The 22,680-nt window shown below is 41.8% G+C and overlaps 1 protein-coding gene across 4 annotated transcripts in view; it reads right to left on the reverse strand.

Annotated features, from left to right (window-relative positions):
- MYO10 (myosin X) overlaps positions 1-22,680 on the reverse strand; it is a 272,693-nt gene that overhangs the window by 93,729 nt on the left and 156,284 nt on the right. For 3 of the 4 annotated variants that reach the window (XM_064375881.1, XM_064375883.1, XM_064375884.1), the window contains 10 exons: positions 13,485-13,614; positions 10,905-11,023; positions 9,067-9,213; positions 8,552-8,652; positions 8,378-8,444; positions 7,418-7,510; positions 6,926-6,994; positions 6,344-6,426; positions 3,532-3,640; positions 364-444 (listed from right to left, as the gene is read on the reverse strand). In XM_064375881.1, coding sequence (XP_064231951.1) covers positions 364-444; positions 3,532-3,640; positions 6,344-6,426; positions 6,926-6,994; positions 7,418-7,510; positions 8,378-8,444; positions 8,552-8,652; positions 9,067-9,213; positions 10,905-11,023; positions 13,485-13,614 — 999 coding nt within the window. The remainder of the gene's footprint in view (positions 1-363; positions 445-3,531; positions 3,641-6,343; positions 6,427-6,925; positions 6,995-7,417; positions 7,511-8,377; positions 8,445-8,551; positions 8,653-9,066; positions 9,214-10,904; positions 11,024-13,484; positions 13,615-22,680) is intronic. The other variant, XM_064375882.1, reaches the window with a different exon arrangement.

The raw sequence follows: 22,680 nt of genomic DNA on the forward strand, positions 1-22,680 counted from the left end.
AGAAAAATAAAAACTTAAAAAGAATCAGCCACCACACACCAAATAATTCCTCTAAAAAGGTGTATCGCACTCTGGAACTTTTCCCAAGAATTTTAAACCACATGCTAAAAAAAAGTAAAGGCTTCACAATGTTTCCTTTTCAAACAGATTTCCCTAAAGCTTAATAACATCACTCAAAAGCAAACTAACAGGCTCAAGGGACAAAGGGAACTTTTTCATTTAATGTCAAGTTATAATAATGTCATATCCATTTCCAACCATCTACAATGAAAGGCCTTTGGAGAAACGAAATCTGTGAGTAACCACCCCAGGAGGCTGTGTCCTTCAAGACAGAGCCCAGCCTAGGACTGTCATAAATCTTACCTTCTGCATGTTTGGCTTGATACAGCGAACAAAGAAAGGATTAGAGGAGCTTAGCGTTGCCATTAAGGAATGCAGTGAGTCCTATTAGAAAGAAAAAAGTATATGTTGATTTAGTCTCCTATTATGTCATTCTTTAAATTTCTCAGTACTCTAGGCACTTAGAAACAAGAATTTAAAAAACACACCATAAATCATAGGAGTAATAACTTAGAGGCTTTCATTTTTAAATTGTCATTCTAATATAAAATAAAGATATGATTCAACGTATTAATAACTGAAGATTTGCTAATACACCAAACTCATTTATCCCTTCCTTTGAAACAGTACAATTTTAATAAGCCATTCTGTCAACAAACAAAACTCATCCTAGGATACTTCAATGTTTAAGACAGGAAAACTGAGAAACAGCCACTCTTCCACTGTAATTATTCCTCCTAATTCATTATTTCCATCAAAATGACAGTCTATCCCAGTATTTCACCAGTCTCTGAGCCACAATCTCTCACTCTTACCTTCAAATCACCAGACTCCAGCTCAATCTTTAATACCACTTTCTTTATTTTTCCAGTTTATTTTTGGGAGAGTTTTTAACATTTACCAAAGCAGACAAAAGCATACAATGAGTTCTCATCACCAGCTTCAGCTCATGGCTAATCTCATTTTACCTCATCCATACATACTATACCCACCCCTGCAGAAAAGCAAATCCCAGACATCATGTGATTTCATCCATCAGCACTGCAGGATTAAAGGCTAAACACTTGAAAGCATTGTGTAACCACAGTATCATCACACCTGAAAAGATGTGACATTAATTCCTTAAACTAATATTAACATGTGTAATGGTCTCACATTTCATATTAAAATGCTTAACTGTTTCAAATTTTATGATTTTTATTTTTATTTGAGACAGGGTCTCACTCTCTCTGTCACCCAGGCTGGAGTGCAGTGGCATGATCACAGCTCACTGCAGCTTCAACCTCCCAACTCAAGTGATCCTCCTACCTCAGCCTCCTGTGTAGCTGGGACAAGAATGGGCATGCCACCATGCAAGGCTAATGTTTTAATTTCTTGGTGGAGATGAGGCCTCACTATGTTGCCCAGGCTGGTCTCGAACTCCCTGACTCAAGCAATCTTTCCACCTAGGCCTCCTAAAGTGCTGGTATTATAGGTATGTGTCACTGTGCCCAGCCATTTTTTTTTTTTTTTTTTTTGAGATGGAGTCTTGCTCTGTCGCCCAGGATGGAGTGTAGCAGCACAATTGGGCTCACTGCAGCCTCTGCCTCCCGGGTTCAAGTGATTCTCCTGCCTCGGCCTCTTGAGTAGCTGGGACTACAGGCACATGCCACCATGCCCGGCTTATTTTTTGTATTTTTAGTAGAGACAGGGTTTCATCATGTTTGCCAGGCTGGTCTTGAACTCTTCCTGATCATGATCTGCCGGCCTCAGCCTCCCAATATGCTGGGATTACAGGCATGAGCCACCTCGCCCAGTCAGCCCATAATTTTGAAACAGTTTGTTCTTTTGCATCAGAATACAAATACAAGTCATTCATTGAATGGTTGATATATCTTTTAAGTCTCCTTTAATCCACTGACTTTCCCTCCATCTCTGTCTCTTTTTCCTTCTTGTAATCTTGCTGAAGAAAACTGAACTGTCTAAACACTACATGGATTCATTACTTCTCCAGCTCAGAAAACTTTAAAATTTCTCACAGGACAAAACATCCTGACGTTCATGGCCCTTCATATTCTGATACCAATTTCAGTTCTCACCAGGTGTCCTGTCTGGCTGGTGTTCTACTGTCTGTTGACAGTCCTGGGAGACAGGGCTTGCATCACTGTGCCTGGGCTCTTCTGCCTCCACCTGTACCTGAAAAGCTTGCCCACACTTTTCCATTTTCTTCACTGCTAGTCCAGTTTAAGTCTCAAACATTCCAAAAACTTTCCAAGGCCTCATGCAGTGGCTCATGTCTGTAATTCCAGCACTTTGAGAGGCCAAAGCAGGAGGATTCACTGGAGGCCAGAATTTCAAGATCAGCCTGGAGAACATAGTAAGACCCCATCTCAGTAAAAAAAAAAATCTAAAAATTAGCTGGGTGTAAAAAATTAGCTGGGCGTGGTGGTGCACACCTGTAGTCCCAGCTACTCGGAGACTGAGGTGGGAGAATCACTTGAGCCTGGGAGTTTGAAGCTGCAGTGAGGCATGATTATACCACTACACTCCAGTCTGGGTGACAGAACAAGACCCTGCTTCATACACACAGACACACACACACACACACACACACACACACACAGACATGCATAAACACACACACACACACACACGCATGCACGCACACACATACAGGGAAAATAAAAAGCTTCCCCAGAGAACTCCTGGCAAAACCAACCTTCTAGAAAAAGAAAACTGAATATCGCTGCTGGAAGATTAAGAGCCTAGGACAAGGTAACTGACATTAGTCTTCTCTACCATAGACTTGGTCAATATCCCTAGTTATGATACTACAAACACACCCGGGGGAAAAAATAAACATCTAGACATGAGAAGAAACGTATCCCATTTCCACATGAGCCTCTAAATACAAATCACAGTGGTCCCAAATGGCCTTAAAGAGGCTGCTACTTCAAAACCTTAGAAGAAGTAGCTATTTCTTATTTTTTTAAAAAAGATCTGTATAGTTTCATCTGACTCAGAGAAAAAGTCTATTTTATTTCTTTTTTCTTTTTTTTAGACAGAGTCTAGGTCTCACTCTGTCACTCAGATTGGAGTGCATGGTGTAATCACAGCTCACTGCAATCTTCATCTCCCCGGCTCAGGCAATCGTCTTACCTCAGCCTCCCGAGTAGCTGGGACCACAGGCGTGCGCCACCACGCCCAGGTAATTTTTGTACTTTTTGTAGAGACGGGATTTTGCCATGTTGCCCCGGCTGTTTTTAAACCCCTGTGCTCAGATGATCTGCCCACTAGGCCTCCCAAAGTGCTGGGATTACAGATGTGAGCAAAAACTTATTTCTAAAGTACTATCTGGTTTAAAAGCATGACAATAAAAGGAAACAAAATTAAACAAATATTCTCATAGACTTCACACACACCCAATTCCTCTTTTGAATTCTTAAAAGGACAGTAACGATGGATTCCTCTAAACCAGCAGTGAAAACGAACCTTGAACTGTGAGCTGACGGTGGGCCGCCGATGTTTGCTTCCACATTTCAAGGTATCCTGGTTGTTGCGACTTGAAACATGTTCAAAAAGATCGTAGATAAAGTCGAATCTGTGTGAGGCAAAAGCAGGAGGACAGTAAGGCATACACACCCATTATTAGGTGTAAGATTACTGTAATTAATAGTGCCCTTTCCCAATGAGAATTCTAAGTAATACACCCTAGGCCTGGAAGAACTAAGACAGCTTCTGAAGATTTCAAACCAACCACTGCCAAAGAGCTTTAGGCACTGCAAACATGTGACAATGTCGGAGATCAGAGTCTTGCATAGAAGGGGACTGGCCTGACAGTGATGCAGGGTGGTATCCCATGTAGGAGCTCTGTGCTTTCTGGAATGCCATCTAAACCTCTGTAGCCTCGGCTTCCTCGCCTGCAGAAGTGACGATTTGTTTTGCCCACCTTGCAGTGTTGAAGAGGTTGAAGCAGTTAACGGATGGAAAGGTGCTCCTGGGGAACACTAATTACGGGGTGAGGCAGGCAATGGTTCAAATCCCGCCTCCACCACTTCCTAGCTGTGCTGCTTGGGCAAGATGTTTCACCTCCTCTAAGCCTCAGTTTTTTGGTTTTTTTTCTTCTGAGACAGTGTCTCGCTCTGTCACCCAGGCTGGAATGCAATGACATGATCTCAGTTCACTGCAACCTTTGTCTCCCAGGTTCAGGCAATTCTCCTGCTTCGGCCTCCTGAGTAGCTGGGATTACAGGTGTTCACCATCATACCTGGCTAATTTTTGTATTTTTAGTAGAGACAGAGTTTTGCCATGTTGGCCGGGCTGGTCTCGAACTCCTAACCTCAGGTGATACACCCGCCTCAGCCTCCCAAAGTGCTAGGATTATAGGCGTGAGCCACTGCGTCCAGGCTTCAGTAATTTTTTAATCTTCCTTGCATGGAAGGTATCATGGGCTATGGAGCTGGTGGCTTCACTGTCACCACGACAGTCAGGGAAGACGGCTGAGCATCTATCTCCCCAAGCAGCAATATTAGAGCTTTCCCTGGTCGCTTCTCGCTTTGCCCCAACCTTTGTCATTTCTGTTCTCGGGTGCTCTTTGATGCTCACTTCTGAAGTTCTCTCACTGTGTTTTGAGCTCTTTGGAGAAAAGCTTTGGTTCCATTAAAATGTCACGGATGTCAAAGCTGAAAGAGTGAAGCAAGCAAACAGCCCCAGCTCCTCAGTTTGCAAAGAGTAACCCGGGGTTGAGACAGGAAGTTCTTTACCCAACTCACAAAACTGCTTAACACAGAAGCAACTGGAGAAACTCGACCTTGCTGGTCTCCAGGCCTGCAATCTTTTCACTATGACAAATTGCTTCTACTTAATATCAACACAGGGCTTTTATTTAAATGTATGACATTAAATCTGATAACGAAGAAATTGCTTTGACAGAATGTGTTTAAAAATGCACATGGGTGTTTAAAAAACACCCATCATTTTTACAGGTCTGAAAACTCACCTAAAAATAAAATAGCTACCCATGTTGTAAATAGTGAATCCTCACGTGGAAGAGCTAAAATAAGTCTGAAGATCAAATGTTTCAAATTCTGAGTTTCTAGGCTGATACTACCATATATGGGCTCCCTTAGTCCCAATTCATTTCTAAGTGACAGAGTGGCCATCTCGTATTTACATTTCTAAAAAGATTACAGCTTTTAAACTTTTTTGCTACTTTCCTTCCTTAGATATTAAAAATGTGTTTTTGTTACAGATTCCTACCAGATCCAATGCAGGCACTGAAAGCTTTCAGGCAAGGGTTTTTTCCCTAACATCTTTCCCTCTTATAAAGCCTCTAAAAATAGGACACTTCTTGGACTAATACATATAAATATCTAAACTAATCACTGAAAGTTTCTGCCTGTTTTCTTTATTGATTTAATGGTGTAAAGTTATAATTCATGAATGAATAAATGAATATGTAATAAATTTATAATTATAGCTGAATTAAGATGTGTTTACTTTCTTTGACATTCCTTACTAACTAGAGACATAGGAGTTCTGCAAAACCAAGGCTGAAACCAACTTAACACACAGCTCAAAGCTCCCTGTGAAGAAAGCAGGTCACACTGCTTAAGACCTTAGGTTCTCAAGCCAACCAGACCAGATCAAAACTGGGCTTGATGGGTCACTGGCTACCAGTTGAGAGGTCTTGGGGAAGTCACTTAACAGCTTTAGTTAAAGCCTCAGTTTCTTCATCTGCATAAGAGGATTAATAGTAGGTTACCTATGCCTCCGCGGTTTATTTCAGTAGCCCACTAAACTGCATCATTGATTGTATTATTATTATTTTATTTATGTATCTATTTTTTGAGGCAAGAGTTTCACTCGTCACCCAGGCTGGACTGCAATGGCACAATCTCGGCTCACTGCAATCTCTGCCTCCCAGGTTCAAGCGAGTTTCCTGTTTCAGCCTCCCGTGTAGGTGGGATTACAGGCACAAAAAAATGACCAGCTAATTTTTGTATTCTTAGTAGAGATGAGGTTTCACCATGTTGGCCAGGCTAGTCTCAAACTCCTGACCTCATGTGATTTGCCATCCTTGGCCTCCCAAAGTGCTGAGATTACAGACGTGAATCACCGTGCCCGATCTTGCTTGTATTATTATATTATACTTTTGAGTCATTTTACTGATGAAATATTACCTGGGGAAAACAATTTTAAGTTTCTTATGTAATAGTAATTTGTTCTGTATTTGTGAATTAAGAACATTTGCACAAATATTCCTTTGCCTGCTACAGACTTCCCAGGGAGAAGACTGGCATACCGGCTTTCTCTTAGCAAGTTGAGCAGGTCATCTCGAAATGTATCTCTGTTTTTCTCCAAGATACCACGGACATCATATTGCACCTAGTTTTAAGAAATAAGAAAGGAGTAAACTGACTGAGAGAATAGTTTCGGGTCACAAGCAACTTCCTTGAAAGATCCACAAAAGAAAATAATTCCAATACATTTATTTATTTATTTTTTAAGAGACAGGATCTTGCTCTATTGCCCAGGCTGAAGTGCAGTGACATGATCATAGCTCACTGCAGCCTCAATTTCCTAGGCCCAAGCAATCCTCGCACCTCAGTATCCAGAACAGCTAGGACAACAGATGTGTCACCATGCCAGGTTAATTTCTTAAAAAAATATCATGTAGATATTTTTTATATCTATGCTGCCCAGGCTTGTCTCAAACTCCTGGCCTCAACTGATCCTCCTGCCTCAGCCTCCCAAAGTACTGGGACTACAGGCTCACGTGAGCCACTATGTCCAGTCCAATAAATTCACGATTAGCTTCTGAAACTTCTGTTTTCTCTGAATACCAAACAGGCAAATATCAATAGGTATCTTAATAAAAAGTTACCTCTCCAGCATAGTGCTTCACTCCAAAATTGTTAACTGCAACTCTGGGCTTCACATAAAAGTGATTATTCTAAAAAAAAAAAAAAAAAAAATACAATGCCTTATTTCACTCACTGATTTCCTTTGACTTCCAGAGAATGCTAAACACAACAGATAGTGAAAATCATTTCCAAACTTGCTACGGATCTGAGTTTCAGTACACGACATACAGTCTACTTTATAAAAACTATGTTAACTCTCAACTGTGTCATTGTAATAGATTAACAATTTTAAGTTCTCTAAATAAACTTGGGCATTCTGACAAGTAGCCCCAAATCTAACCCTTTTGCTTATTTCAATTTAGTTCTAGTAGTAGGTGAACAGCTTTGGTTTGAGAATGAAAGTTCAATGTGGGAGGCACAGTTGGGCCAATGGACTGACATGTCTAGTTTATGACCCTAGCCCACAGATGTGCTACTCCGATGTGATTAGGAATTGGCAGGTTTCCACATACAGCATGCTGACTATGTAGCTTCTCCAATAACGTGCTGTCTGTGGCTTGAGGAAAATGGCTTTCTTCATTGATAAGGGCTAGGAGGCCAAGTTTCTAGAAGAAAGAAGAGAAAGAAGAAATGAATTAAAAGTTGAATGTGGCTGGGTGCACGGTGGCTCATGCCTGTAATCCCAGTATTTTGGGAGGCCGAGATAGGTGGATCATTTGAGGTCAGGAGTTTGAGACCAGCCTGGTCAACACAGTGAAACCCTGTTTCTACTAAACATACAAAAAAATTAGCTGAGCAGGGTGGCACACACCTATAATCCCAGCTACTGGGGAGGCTGAGCCAGGAGAATCGCTCGAATCTGGGAGATGGAGGTTGCAGTGAGCCAAGATTATGCCACTGGACAGTGGAGTGAGACTCACACTGTCCACTGGGTGACAGAGTGAGACTCTGTCTCAAAAAAAAAAAAAAAAGAAAGTTGAATGTCTGCCTCCTAAACTATTTTAGCTCTTTTCTACTCTCTATCAAATGAGTGGTAAAAAGAAAAGGCATGGTAATTTCTTGATTGGAAAATCCATAATGATACACTATAGAGAAAACCAATTAATTTAAGTTCTATATAAATCCTTAAAAAAAAATTGAACCCATTGCAATTTTGTGGATAAAACTTTTAAAATGGGCAAATCTATATCGGTACTGGCAAGACTTTTCTTCCGATTTAAAATCTAAGGGAAGCCAATTCACACACACTGTTGATTCTAAAATACTGAGTTCAGTAAGACAATAGGTTTGAAGCAGCCAAGTATTTAAATTCAACCTTGCACATTTACATCTATGTTTCCAAATGGTCCATTGTGTTCTAAACATTCACATCTTTGATGTGCGTGTTGGCGCAGGTTATTTTGTTCCCATACATATGAATCAGCCCAGCTGGACACCCTTGGGACTATAACCATTCTTCAAAAATACATTACCTTCTCAATCAAGTCCAGGCATTCTCCATTGTCTATCCAGTCAATATCTTCCCACACTAATCCTTCCCTGTAGAAAGATTTAAAAGAGCCAAGTTAAATGAAAACATAGCTTTGAAACTATCTAATCTAGTTGCTGCTTTAAGAAAATTAAAATGGAATTCTATGAGTGCTTACCGGCTATATTCTAGTTGTTCTAAAGAAAAAATATGCTTGTTGAAGTATTCCTGAAGTTTCTCATTTGCATAGTTTATATTGAACTGTTCAAAGTGGTTAACCTAAGGAGGGAAAGCATTCGGTAAGTATCTTTAGCGCACTCACTATTATATGGAAAGGTGAAGGAGAGACAAAAAACAGATCTGCAAAGAAAAGTATCAATGCTTGTTGCGTGGTGCGATGGCTCACACCTGTAATCCCAGCACTCTGGGAGGCTGAGGTGGGCAGATCACCTGAGGTCAGGAGTCCAAGACCAGCCTGGCCATCATGGTGCAACCTTATCTCTACTAAAAATACAAAAAAATTAGCAGGATGTGGAGGTGGAGGTTGCAGTGAGCTGAGATGCGCCACTGCACTCCAGCCTGGGAGACAGAGTGAGGCTCCATCAAAAAAAAAATTTCTTTACAGAGATTTGTTCAATAGCAGCTAATCATGGACAGAAGAGAATTCATGTGCTGCACTGTTAGGAAGCCTACCTCAAAGTTCTCAAATCCAAAGATGTCAAGGATGCCAATAGATTTGAAGTCCTCGTTGCCTTTGATCCTGCTGTTGATCTTCTTGATCACCCACTCAAAGCAGCATGCATACAGAGCCATGGCCAGGGAGTCCCTGCTGTCTACTGCCTGTGGGAGAGGAAGCGGCACAGACTCAGCTGACCCCAGGCACCCCAGACAGGCAAGGCCATCCTGCCCCACTCGAGAGACAAGCACAAGACTAGCATGGCATCTGGGCCTCCAGAGCAAAGTCAGTCAATACCACTTAGGAAAGGACAGTATCTAAAGACAAACTAGAGCTCATAGCCGGGTGCAGTGGCTCACACCTGTAATCCCAGCACTTTGGGAGGCCGATCACAAGGTCAAGAGATCGAGACCGTCCTGGCCAACATGGTGAAACCCTGTCTCTACTAAAAATACAAAAAATAGCCAGTTGTGGTGGTTTGTGTCTGCAGTCCCAGCTACTTGGGAGGCTGAGGCTAAGAATTGCTTGAAACTGGAAAACAGAAGTTGCAGTGGGCCAGGATGGCGCCACTGCACTCCAGCCTGGTGATAGAACAAGACTCTGTCTTAAAAAAAAAAAAAAAAAAACACTGGAGCTCACATATTTACTTTCTGTTAAGATTAAATACCGGGATTCCAAACTCAACTTTCTATGTTGAGTTATACAAAAGACTCTAAAGCATATATACAGGTACAAATGTTACCAGGTTTAAACAATAACTAAGATGTGAGTTTTTTTATTTTCTCATTTTCCATTTTACTTTGTATTTACGAAGTTTTTCTTCATAATATGGTCAGCATTTTTATTTGTCCAATTAAAAACATATTAGAAGAGTGTGATGGTGAATACTGTCAACTTGATTGGACTGAAGGATACGAAGTATGAATCCTGGGCGCATCTGTGTGGGTGACATCTGAGTCAGTGGGCTGGGGAAGGCACATCCACCCTTAATCTGGTGTGCACAACATAATCTGCTTCCAGGGAACATAAAGCAGGCAGAAAAACATGAAAAGGAGACATGGGCCTAGCCTCCCAGCCCCCATCTGTCTCCCGTGCTAGGTGCTTCCTGCCCTTAAACATCAGACTCCAAGTTCTTCAGTTTGGGGACTTGGACTGGCTCTCCTTTCTTCTCAGCTTGCACACTGACTATCGTGGGACCTTGTGATTGTGTAAGTTAATACTAAATAAACTCCCCTTTATTTGTCTGTCTATTTGTCTATCTATCATATTAATTCTGTCCCTCTAAGAGACCCCTAATACAAGAGCCAGCAAATACACATCAGCTCAAGGTAGTAGCAGAGGCAAAAATAAATACAACATATTGTTACACAGTTTTCTTAATAATAACACATTATTGTTATAGCTAATATTTATTTAGTGCTTACTCTGTACTGGACATTAAATGCTCAGCATATATTTGTTGTTTTTATTCTTACAAGAATCCTATGAATTAGGAATGATAATTACCCTTGTCTTAGAGGAGAAAACTGAGGTATAGTGAATAAACTTCCCAAGAACACACAGTAATAAGTAGAAGGGTCAAGTTCAAAGTCAGGCAATCTGCATTCGACCCATCCTCTTAAACAACAATTACATGTTGTTTTAGACAATTAGACAACAACTCAATAGCTTTGCCTATTCCCAATCCTTGGGTGTCTTCTTTATTTTGATCATGAACCAAAGTCATTTGAACAGTTATTACTATATTTCAGTTATAATATAACTGTTATTACGGTTATATATTTAAATCAAACCTATGGATCTGAAAACCCAGGAGTGTTTCATAAGGCAAGATTGGCTGGCAAACCATGAGTACCTGTTGAACACTGAGAGGCGTGAGGATCTCTTCTCCCCTGAGGAACATTGATCTCTGGGTCAGAGCATCTGTGAGCTGTGTTGGGTCCAGCCCAAGTAACTCTGCAGATCTGCCCAAAGCTGCAAACAGAGAATAAGACAAAGGTGAAAACCCACTGCCCCCAAAAAGCTAACCACCCTCAGCGATACCTTCATGCAGAGAACGCTCCTGAATCCCCCAGGCAGAGTTTAGAGACTGCGTGTTATTGCTAAGTTATTCCGTCCCCTGGTGAATCCTAGGCTAGTAGCATAGAGCCTTGAGCTTGGATAAGTGAGGTCTGCTAATCCCATGGGTGTCCCCAGGATCCTGTCAGAAGTTTGCAACTAATTTCTTTCTTTTTTTTCTTTTTTTTGAGATGGAGTCTCACTCTGTAGAGCAGGCTGGAGTGCAGTGGCATCATCTCGGCTCACTGCAACCTCGACCTCCCAGGTTCAAGTGATTCTCCTGCTTCAGCCTCCTGAGTATTTTTAATAGAGACAGGGTTTGAGCATGTTGGCTAGGCTGGTCTTGAACTCCAGACCGCAAGCTATCTGCCTGCCTTGGCCTCCCAAAATGCTGGGATTACAGGTGTGAGCCGCCGTGCCCTGCCTACTACTTTCATTAATAACACTAAGATGTTATCTGCTTTTTTCACTCTCATTCTCTCACCAGTATACAGAAGAGTATTTCAAAGGCTACATAACATGAGGTATTTCAACAAATTAAATGCAGAAGAGGTACGACAACCCAACTTTCTTTTTTTTTTTCCGAGATAGAGTCTTGCTCTGTCGCTAGGGTGGAATGCAGCAGCAGCGCGATTTCAGCTCACTGCAACTTCCGACTCCTAAGTTCAAACGATTCTCTTGCTTGAGTTAAAACATTTTTTTTTTTTGAGACAGAGTCTCACTTTGTCACTCAGGCTATATAGTACACTGGCGTGATCTTGGCTCACTGCAACCTCCGCCTCCCAAGTTCAACAGATTCTCATGCCTCAGTCTCCCAAGTAGCTGAGATTACAGGCGTGCACCACCAAACCTGGCTAATTTTTGTATTTTTAGTAGACACAGGGTTTCACCGTGTTGGCCAGGTTGGTCTTGAACTCCTGATCTCAAGTGATCCACCTGCCTTAGCCTCCCAAAGTGCTAGGATTACAAGCATGAGCCACTGTGCCCAGCCAAAAAGTTTTAACTTTCAATGTGGTAAACATCAACAGATACATCCCACATAAACAAAAGCTCTCGGGTTCTATGATTTTTGAGAATTTTATTAAGAGGTGCCGGGTAGAACCAGACATTTGAGAATTACTGACCCACAGTACTAGGCTTCTCTAGAACCATTCTGAACTTGAACTTATCCAATTTCCAACTTCCATGACCTCACCTATTGCTTCCATCAGAAAAGTTTTAAAAATTAAATACATAAATCACTCTAGCAAAATGACAACTGACATAGCTATATGTTTATTAACTCATTTTTTCTTTTTAAACAGAGTCTCACTCTGTCGCCCAGGCTGGAGTGCAGTGGTGCTATCTTGGCTCACTGCAACCTCCGCCTCCCGGGTTTAAGCAATTCTCCTGCCTCAGCCTCCTGAGTAGCTGGGACTACAGGCACCCACCACCATGCCCAGCTAATTTTTGTATTTTTAGTAGAGATGGGGTTTCAGCATTTGGCCACACTGGTCTCAAACACCTGATCTTGTGATCCACCCACCTTGGCTTCCCAAAGTGTTGGGATTACAAGCGTGAGCTACTGCACCCAGCTAACTCATTTTATCTTGACAGCAAATCTCTGAGACACTGTACAGGTGAGAAGTCACGAGTGTTCGGGGATAAATAACACAGGAAACAGCATGAGGCAGAGAAGGGCTATGAACCCATCATCCTGGCTTGCAAGACAAAGGGTCTTACCACGCCAGCACTCAACAGGACTATGCCACCTGACTCTCAACACTTTCCTATGTCGATTCCTGGTTGCTCACATTTCCACATATTTGACTCATTTTCCTTCTTTCTTTGTAAGAAAGAGAATACAGCTGCTATCCCAATTCACTAGTAACTTTTCATACACTCTGAGCCTTTCTTAACTGATACTTCATATCTGATATAGCTAACATTCTGTAGAGCTCTATTAAAGGAGTCAGAACATTTTCTCTCTCTCTCTCTTTTCTTTTTTTGAGACATGATCTCACTGTCACCCAGACTGGAGTGAAGTGACGTCATCTCAGTTCATTGCAGCCTCGACTTTCAGGGGCTCAGGTGATCCTCCAACCTCAGCCTCCTGAGCAGGTGGGATTACAGGGGCCCGCCATCATGCCTGGCTAATTTTTGTATTTTTAGTAGAGATGGGGTTGGCTATATTGCCCTGGCTAGTCTCGAACTTGTGGGCTCAAGCAATCTGCCTGCCTTCACCTCCCAAAGTGCTAGGGTTACAGGCAAGAGCCACAGCGCCTGGCCAGAATTTTCTCTCTAAAAGGCCAGACAGTCAATAATTTAGGTTTAAGTTTCCTGTGAGGAACAAACAAGGAACAAAGGGAGGGAGGAGGGCAGGCAGGCATAATCTTACCTGTTTTGAAGGAAACCTGCGCCCCACCAGCAGTGATAAATTCTATGTTCCCAAGATGCAGTATACCCGCAAGCAGCCTCAACACTTCCCGAACTTCCTCCTTGCTGAACTGCATCACGTCCATTGCCATCTAGAAGAAAACAAATGCATTTAATTTTATGTTGTTTTTTTCTCACTGAAGAAAATGTAGAATACCCCTGACAATATAAAATGACTAGATGTTATTCAAAAGGCAAGGAAACAGACAGGGCACGGTGGCTCACACCTGTAATCCCAGCACTTTGGAAGACCGAGGCAGTGGATCATGAGGTCAGGAGGTCAAGATCAGCCTGGCCAACATAGTGAGACCCCACCTCTACTAAAAATACAAAAATTAGCCAGGGGGGCCGGGCGCAGTGGCTCACGCCTGTAATCCCAGCACTTTGGGAGGCTGAGGCGGGTGGATCATGAGGTCAAGAGATCGAGACCATCCCAGTCAACATGGTGAAACCCCGTCTCTACTAAAAATACAAAAAAAAAATTAGCTGGGCATGGTGGTGCGTGCCTGTAATCCCAGCCACTCAGGAGGCTGAGGCAGGAGAATTGCCTGAACCCAGGAGGCGGAGGTTGCGGTGAGCCGAGATGGCGCCATTGCACTCCAGCCTGGGTAACAAGAGTGAAACTCTGTCTCAAAAAAAAAAAAAAAATTAGTCAGGCATGGTTGCGCCTGTAGTCCTAGCTACTTGGGAGGCTGAGGCAGGAGAATCACTTGAACCCAGGAGGTGGAGGTTGCAGCGAGCTGAGATCGCGCCACTGCATTCCAGCTTGGGCAACAGAGTGAGATTTCGTCTCAGAAGAAAAAAAAAGCAAACAAACAACCAAAAAACAAAAGCCAAGGAAACAAAAAATAGATGCATAACCACTCACTTTTTTTTTTTTTTTTTTTGAGACAAGAGTCTCGCTCTGTCACCCAGGCTGGAGTACAGTGGCATGATCTCGGTTCACTGTAACCTCTGCCTCCTGGGTTCAAGCGATTCTCATGCCTCAGCCTCCCGAGTAGCTGGGATTACAGAAGCATGCCACAAAGTCCAGCTAACTTTTTTTTTTAGCATTTTTAGTAGAGACTGGGTTTCACCATATTGTTCAGGCTGGTCTCAAACTTCTGACCTCAACTGATCTGCCCACCTTGGCTTCCCAAAGTGCTGGGATTACAGGCATGAGCCACCACACCCAGCCCATAACCACTCACTTTTAAAATGATGAAGACTTTACATAGTACACATAAAGGAAGTAAGATAAAGAACTACAGTATGCTCAGAGATAATCAATGAAATAAACACAGTGTCTGCCTTACATATAAGCCTCCTACATATGGTACAGAAGAATTACCTCAGGGAGTCAGAGTCATGACAATGATAAAAAAAGTTTTCTAGGCTGGGCACGGTGGCTCATGCCTGTAATCCCAGCACTTTGGGAGGCTGAGGCAGGTGGATCACGAGATCAGGAGATCGAGACCATCTCAGCCAACATGGTGAAACCCCATCTGTACTAAAAATAAAAAAATTAGCCTGGCATGTTGGCATGTGCCTGTAGTCCCAGCTACTCAGGAAGCTGAGGCAGGAGAATCACTTGAACCCGGGAGGTGGAGGTTGCAATGAGCCGAGACTGTGCCAATGGACTCCAGCCTGGGTGACAGAGCGAGACTGTCTCACAAAAAAAAGAAAGAAAGAAAGAAAGAGTTTTCTGTACATCTAACAAAGCGTAATAAAAAATAAGTTATTCTTTAGATGTAAAAATGTGGAGAGGGAGTACTTGGAGAGGGGTTTTTGTTTTGTTTCGTTTTGTTTGTAGAGATGAGGGTCTCACTATGTTGTCCAGGCTGGTCTCGAACTCCTGGCCTCAAGCAATCCTCCCATGCTGTAGTTCTTTATCTTTCTTCTTTTACATGATTCCAGCCTTCCAAAGTGCTGGAATTACAGGCGCAAGCCACCATGCCTAGCCAAGAATTTTTAAAAATTAGCCAGGTGTGTTGGTGCACACCTATAGTCCCAGCTCCTGGTGGCTGAGGCAGGAGTATTGCATGAACCCAGGAGTTCAAAGTTACAGTGAGCTATGATCACATGTGTACTCCAGCCTGGGTGACAGAGTTAAGACCTTGGCTCTTAAAAAAAAAATTAAATAAATGTTGATGGAAAATCTAAATAGATCTGGACCTGTCTTCCTTGGACAGTCATCATCACATCTCTATTTTTAATTTCTCCAAAGAATTTTTTAAGGTCTTATCTTGGCTTCAGGATGCTAAGTGGAAATTAACATAATGCTGTTTGGGGAAAAATAAAAATAAATAAGCACGTACAGGAATTTGTTACCAACAACTATCTCAACAACTGAAGCCAGGTGTTTTCTGAATCATGTCTAAAATTTGCTCATTTTCTATTGTGACTGAGGAACTGCATTCTTATGACCAAAAAAAAAAAAGCTACTAAAAAGGAAAAGAAAACCACACACACATACACACAAACCTGGGGGCAGACTTGTTGGCAATACGGATGAAAATGACCTACAAAAAGAACTTGGACCCACACAAGGACCACAGGAGAGTGGGAAGGAAACCACGCACTGCTCTGAAGCAACACAAACTGCAAAAGGAAACAACCAGATATTTAACACTGCAAAAAGTTCCATTTCTTTTTCGAGATGGAGTCTCGCTGTTTTGCCCGGCCTGGAGTGCAGTGGTGCACGATCTCGGCTCACCACACCCTATGCCTCCCGGGTTCAAGCGATTCTCCTGCTTCAGCCTCCTGAGTCGCTGGAATTACAGGCATGAACCACCACACTGGGTAATTTTTGTATTTTTAGTAGACATGAGGTTTCACCATGTTGGCCAGGCTAGTCTCACACTCCTGACCTCAGGTGATCTGCCCACCTCAGTCTCCCAAAGCGCTGGGATTACAGGCATGAGCCACTGCACCCAGCCAAGATTAATTTCTTTATAAAGAAAAAGCAATAAAGGCAGGGAAAAAAAGGCAAACAATGGAGAGAGAAGGAATGAAAAGCTCCACTGAAATATACATGATCGACAAAAATAGGGAGAAATGCAAATCCAGAGTACTGTTTTCCTTCCCAGAAATTGAACATGTACAAATTAAGGTGAATATGAAATCAGTTCTGTCAAATTAGCAAAAAATTTCGGAATGATAAAGATTGGCAGGAAAGAGACATTTATACACTGCTTGTTAGTATTATAAATCAGTATAATCTTTTTGGAAAAACAACATGGTTATCTGACAGAATTGCCCTATGTACATAATATGTATATAATATTAGAATTTTCATATCTGAGAAAAAAACCAACAAAGGTTCAGAAAAGAACAATAACTTTCTCAGGGTTGCACAACCAAAGTTCAAAGTCTGGCCCAACTGACCCAAATCTAGGAACTTACTACTATTATTGATTACGATTACTATTTTGATATAGGGTGTCTCTCCCATCATCTATGCTGGAGTGCAGTGGGTGATCACGGCTCACTGCAGCCTCAACCTCCCAGGTTCAGGTGATTCTCCCACCTCAGCCTCCTCAGTAGCTGGGGTAACAGGTGGAAACCACCACACCTGTCTCATTTTTTGTACTTTTAGGAGAGATGGGGTTTTGCCATGTTGCCCAGGCCAGTCTCAAATTCCTGGGCACCAGCAATCTGCGTACCTAGGTCTCCCAAATTGCTGGGATTACAGGCATAAGCCACTGTACCTGGTGAAGAACTTATTATTATCCACCCAACTCTATTACTTTATAAAGGCATAAAAAAAGAAATCTATATAATCTCCCATAATTTCAATGCTAAAAATTTGTTTCCAGGAAAATTTCAAGAGCAGGAAAAAAACCTTTAGAAAATATTCACCACCATTGTTACCTTACTAACACTTTGAGAGAGAAAAAATAATTATTCTACAATTAGACAAGTCAAATATAGTAAGTTACATAAATATTGTATACTTTTTTTTTTTTTTTTTTTTTTTTGAGACGGAGTTTTGCTCTTGTTACCCAGGCTGGAGTGCAATGGCGCCATCTCGGCTCACCGCAACCTCCGCCTCCTGGGTTCAGGCAATTCTCCTGCCTCAGCCCTAGCTGGGACTACAGGCACATGCCACCACGCTCAGCTAATTTTTTGTATTTTTAGTAGAGACAGGGTTTCACCATGTTGACCAGGATGGTCTCAATCTCTTGACCTCGTGATCCACCCGCCTCGGCCTCCCAAAGTGCTGGGATTACAGGCATGAGCCACCACGCCCGGCCCACTTTTTTTTTTTTTGAGATGGAGTTTCACTCTTGTTGCCCAAGCTGGAGTGCAGTGGCATGATCTCAGCCCACCGAAACCTCCACCCGCCAGGTTCAAGCAATTCTCCTGTCTCAGCCTCCCGAGTAGCTGGGATTATAGGCATGTGCCACCATGCCCAGCTAATTTTGTATTTTGAGTAAAGACGGGGTTTCTCCATGTTGGCCAGGCTGGTCTCGAACTCCTGACCTCAAGTGATCTGCCTACCCCAGTCTCCCAAAGTACTGGGATTACAGGTGTGAACCACTGCACCTAGCCTATTGTATACTTTTTAAAGAAAATTATGCACATTATATGGAGACACAGTTATATTTACTGTAGCTTTCTATAAAAAAGCAAAAAAGCTATTTTGTACCCATAATTATTTTTAAAATTCAAGCTGGGAAGAAAATTGACAAAATCGACAAAATTGAAAATATTTCCAATAGTTACTGTTAAGGGTTAACTGCGAGTTTACAGTGTTGGCAGCCTCATGAACATTCTATTCTATCACGTCTTTTTAAAAGCTGCTGGCAATATTTTTACAACAAAAAAATGAGACAATCAATGGGTGAATGGATAAACAAACCGCTGTCTAGTCAATGGAATACCAAAGAATGCAATGAATAGTGGTACGGGCCACGTGAATGGCTGGAGAAAGCTAGACACAGGAGAATACATAGTGTATTTTTTAGTTACATGGGACTCTAGAGAAGATAACCGTATACTAGAAGGACTAAATCAGTAGTTTCCTAGGGTCAGGTGTGAAGAGTTGAGATTGCCTGGGAAGGGGCACAGAGAAACTTTTGGGGTGTAAGATTCTCTTTTATCTTGATCATGGTTGTGGATAAATGGGTGTGTAAATTCAAAATTCATTGTAATGTATACTTTTTTTTTGTTTTTTGTTTTTTTTGAGACAGAGTCTCGCTGTGTCGCCCAGGGTGGAGTGTGGTGGCGCCATCTCAGCTCACTGCAACCTCCATCTCCCAGATTCAAATGATTCTCCTGCCTCAGCCTCCTGAGAAGCTGGGCCTATAGGCACGCGCCACCACGCCCAGCTAATTTTTTTTTGTATTTTTAGTAGAGACAGGGTCTCACTATGTTGGCCAGGATGGTCTTGATCTGTTGACTGCGTGATCCACCCACCTCAGCCTCCCAAAGTGCTGAGATTGCAGGCGTGAGCCACCTCATTTGGTCAGCACATATACTTTAAATGGGCACATTTTATTATGTGTTCATTATATCTCAATAAAGTTGATTATAAAAATTAAAATACCATGACTTACTTAAAGGTGGGAAGGCAATCATTTCATGGATACAAACAGAAACTGACACAAAGAATAAGAACTACTGCTCAAGTCCTAATCAATAAAAAAAGCCTATGAGAAAATAATTATTCAAATTTAAAGATATTTATCAGTGACTTCTTCTAAAAGGTAAAAGCAAAGAAATATGGTTAGGAAATGCAAAATGATTTGTTATTCTCAAGACTTTTTAAATTGTGTTAAAGACCATATCAGCTATGAGCAAAATAATAAAAAGCACCCACATTGTACAAGAGTTAAATTTTTCCCTTTCTATGATTAAAGTTTTCTTCATATATGACAAGACATATTCATAATTAACATATAAACATTTTCTAACTGGGCAACATAGCAAGAACTCCATTTCTTAAAAAATATAAAAATTAGCCTAGTATGCTGGCATACACCTGTACTCCTAGCTACTTGGGAGGCCAAGGCAGGAGGATCCCTTGAGCCCAGGAGTTCAAGGGTGCAGCAAGCCATGATCACACCAGTGTGCTCCAGCCTGAGCAACAGAGTGGGACCCTGTTCCAAAAAAAAAAAAAAAAAAAAGTGAAATAAGTAGTAGAAAATTTCTAACTGCCAAAGAAAAAATATTGACACATACCCCATAAATAAAAATTATTGGTTAAGTTCTAAAAAAAATACAAAGATTGTATAAAACGATATTTAAGCAAATGAAAAAAATAAATATGCATACTATATTAATAAATGTGTGGACTTCTCTGCTTTCAAGTCTAACTCTAAGCGACTGGGTAAGCAGTCAGTAGTGCCGTGGTAAGTGGCAACTGCATTAATCATAACATGGGGTAAATTAATGTCTACAACCAGTTCTCACTAATGCAGACATGTATGCTAAAACTGCGGGCAGAAGTCTCTATTTATTGTTTCTTACTCTCCTATTTCCAATCTGTTTCAGTAAGCAATCTTCACCCTTGTGACAACAGCAGCCACTTTAAGGCTTACTATACTTATTTTAATATTTCAACCCTAGACCTTACAACTTAAAAAAAAAAAAAAGGGAAATTCTCAGTATGATTCAGCACATAAAAAATAGATGCTTGTGAAAGTGAATGTGGGCCAGGCGCGGTGGCTCACGCCTGTAATCCCAGCACTTTGGGAGGCCGAGGCGGGTGGATCACAAGGTCAAGAGATCGAGACCATCCTGGTCAACATGGTGAAACCCCGTCTCTACTAAAAATACAAAAAATTAGCTGGGCATGGTGGCGCGTGCTTGTAATCCCAGCTACTCAGGAGGCTGAGGCAGGCGAATTGCTTGAACCCAGGAGGCGGAGGTTGCGGTGAGCCGAGATCGCGCCATTGCACTCCAGCCTGGGTAACAAGAGTGAAACTCAGTCTCAAAAAAAAAAAAAAAAAGAAAGTGAATGTGGAGGGGGGAGGGGTGACAAATACATGGTAGGTTCCCAACCATCATGCACAAAAGGAGCTCAGCTTGTCACACTGGAAACAAAGGAGTGTCACCATCAGAGAAGGCTAAGGTACCTCCGAAGAATCTCGGAAGAAGTCGGCTGGGCAAGATGGCTCATGCCTCTAATCCCAGCACTTTAGGAGGCTGAGGCGGGCAGATCACCTGAGGTCGGGAGTTTGAGACCAGCCTGACCAACATGGAGAAACCCTGTCTCTACTAAAAATACAAAATTAGCCGGGCGTGGTGGTGCATGCCTGCAATCCCAGCTACTCCGAGGCTGAGGCAGGAAAATCGCTTGAACCCAGGAGGCAGAGGTTTCGGTGAGCTGAGATTGCATCACTGTACTCCAGCCTGGGCAACACGAGTGAAACTCAGTCTCAAAAAAAAAAAAAAAAGGAATCTCAGAAGAAGTCAGCAAATGGTATGTCTGAACAGGAAGCCTATTTTGGGCACAATAAATTACAAATAAGTAACTCAATAATAATTTATTACATAATGCTGTTTTATTGAGTAATATTATGTTATTTTAAAAATACGTTATAATATAAAATTGGCCAACCACCCAAGTTTTCCAACACTGAAAGAGACTGACATTTCCAACTTTCGCAAAATTAAAGTATAAAGTTGATCCTTTAAATTTTAATAAAATCTGACTCATGATGAATGAATTTATGCATGCACACACAAGGTCACACACCATTCAAACCCCACTGATACACCCAGGAAGGCCCATGCAGTCAGGAAACCCCAGACCTGATCAGTGCCAGGCACGCTGTAAACATTCAATATTTGTGGAGTAAAAGAATAAATAGATGATCACTCAGCAAAGACTTCTGTTACTTCATGCACATTTCGTCAGCCACCATCTGGGTGAGCCAAATGCAGGCAATAAAATAAACTAGTTGTTACTACTGACTTGAAATAGCTTTTCATCCTGACCTAACACTTTAAGGTGCAATTTGAAGGGCTGTATAAGAAATGGCTAGGAAATTTAGCATGGGTTCATTGCCTCTGCCCCAGGAAAAACTAGGTCTCTCAGAAAACTGCTCAGAATACCTCATAAACACTTTTTTATACTAATGTTTATTGTAGCCAATGATAAATTTTAAAAATAAATAAGGCAAATTCTCAATGAAATAAGCAAAATTCTTAAAAAGGTCCCATTGCCAGAATACACTGACATTAAAGTTGATAAAAAGAAACATGGTTTTTTGTTTGATTTTGCTTTTGAGACAGGGTCTTACTCTGTCATCCAGGCTGGAGTGCAAAGGTACAATCATGGTTCACTGCAGCCTCGACCTTCCTGGGCTCAGGCAATCCTTGCACCTCCAAGGTAGCTGAGACTACAGGTACACCACCACACCCAGCTTATTTTGTTTATTTTATTTTAATTTTTTTGAGACAGAGTCTTGCTCTGTCACCCAGGCTAGAGTGCAACAGCATGATCTCAGTTCACTTCAACCTCCACCTCTTGGGTTCAAGCAGTTCTCCTGCCTCAGCCTCCCTCTTAGCTGAGATTACAGGCACATGCCACCATATCTGGCTAATTTTTCTTTTTTAGCAGAGACGAGGTTTCACCATGTTGGCCAGGCTGGTCTCGAACTCTTGACCTCAGGTGATCTGCCTGCCTTAGTCTCCCAAAGTGCTGGGATTACAGGCATGAGTCACCATGCTTGGCCATTTGGTATTTTTTTTTTAACAGACGGGGTTTCACCAGGTTGCCAGGCTGGTCTCAAATTCCTGGGCTCAAGTGATCCGTCCACCTCAGCCTCCCAAAGTGCTAGGATTACAGGTATGAGCCACAGTGTCCAGCTTATTTTTTTTTTCTGTAGCTAAAAATGAACATCAAAAGTGATCTTTTCATAAGTAAGTCACACAAATCATTTCTCTCCACTTACACTATAACACATTCTGTGAACAAATTATCCTTGAGCCCCAAATTTATTACCTAAATTACATTTAATAACATAGAAAACTTTGTTTATATAAAAGAACGTGGTTTCTTTCCTTCCTTTGATTCCACCACCTCTGGGAAATGGAGCTTTGTGGAACAAGATGAACTCCATAAAACCTAAGTGTGATGTCAGTTTCAGTCTTTTCCATTTCTCCAGCAGAAGGCAGGCATGCTATCTGATTTCTCCAGCAGAAGCCAGGGACTCTATCTGATGTGT

The sequence above is a fragment of the Aotus nancymaae genome, unplaced genomic scaffold (genome assembly GCF_030222135.1).
Source record: "Aotus nancymaae isolate 86718 unplaced genomic scaffold, 86718_ANA_hifiasm-v0.15.2.pri h1tg000014l, whole genome shotgun sequence".
NCBI lineage: Eukaryota > Metazoa > Chordata > Mammalia > Primates > Aotidae > Aotus > Aotus nancymaae.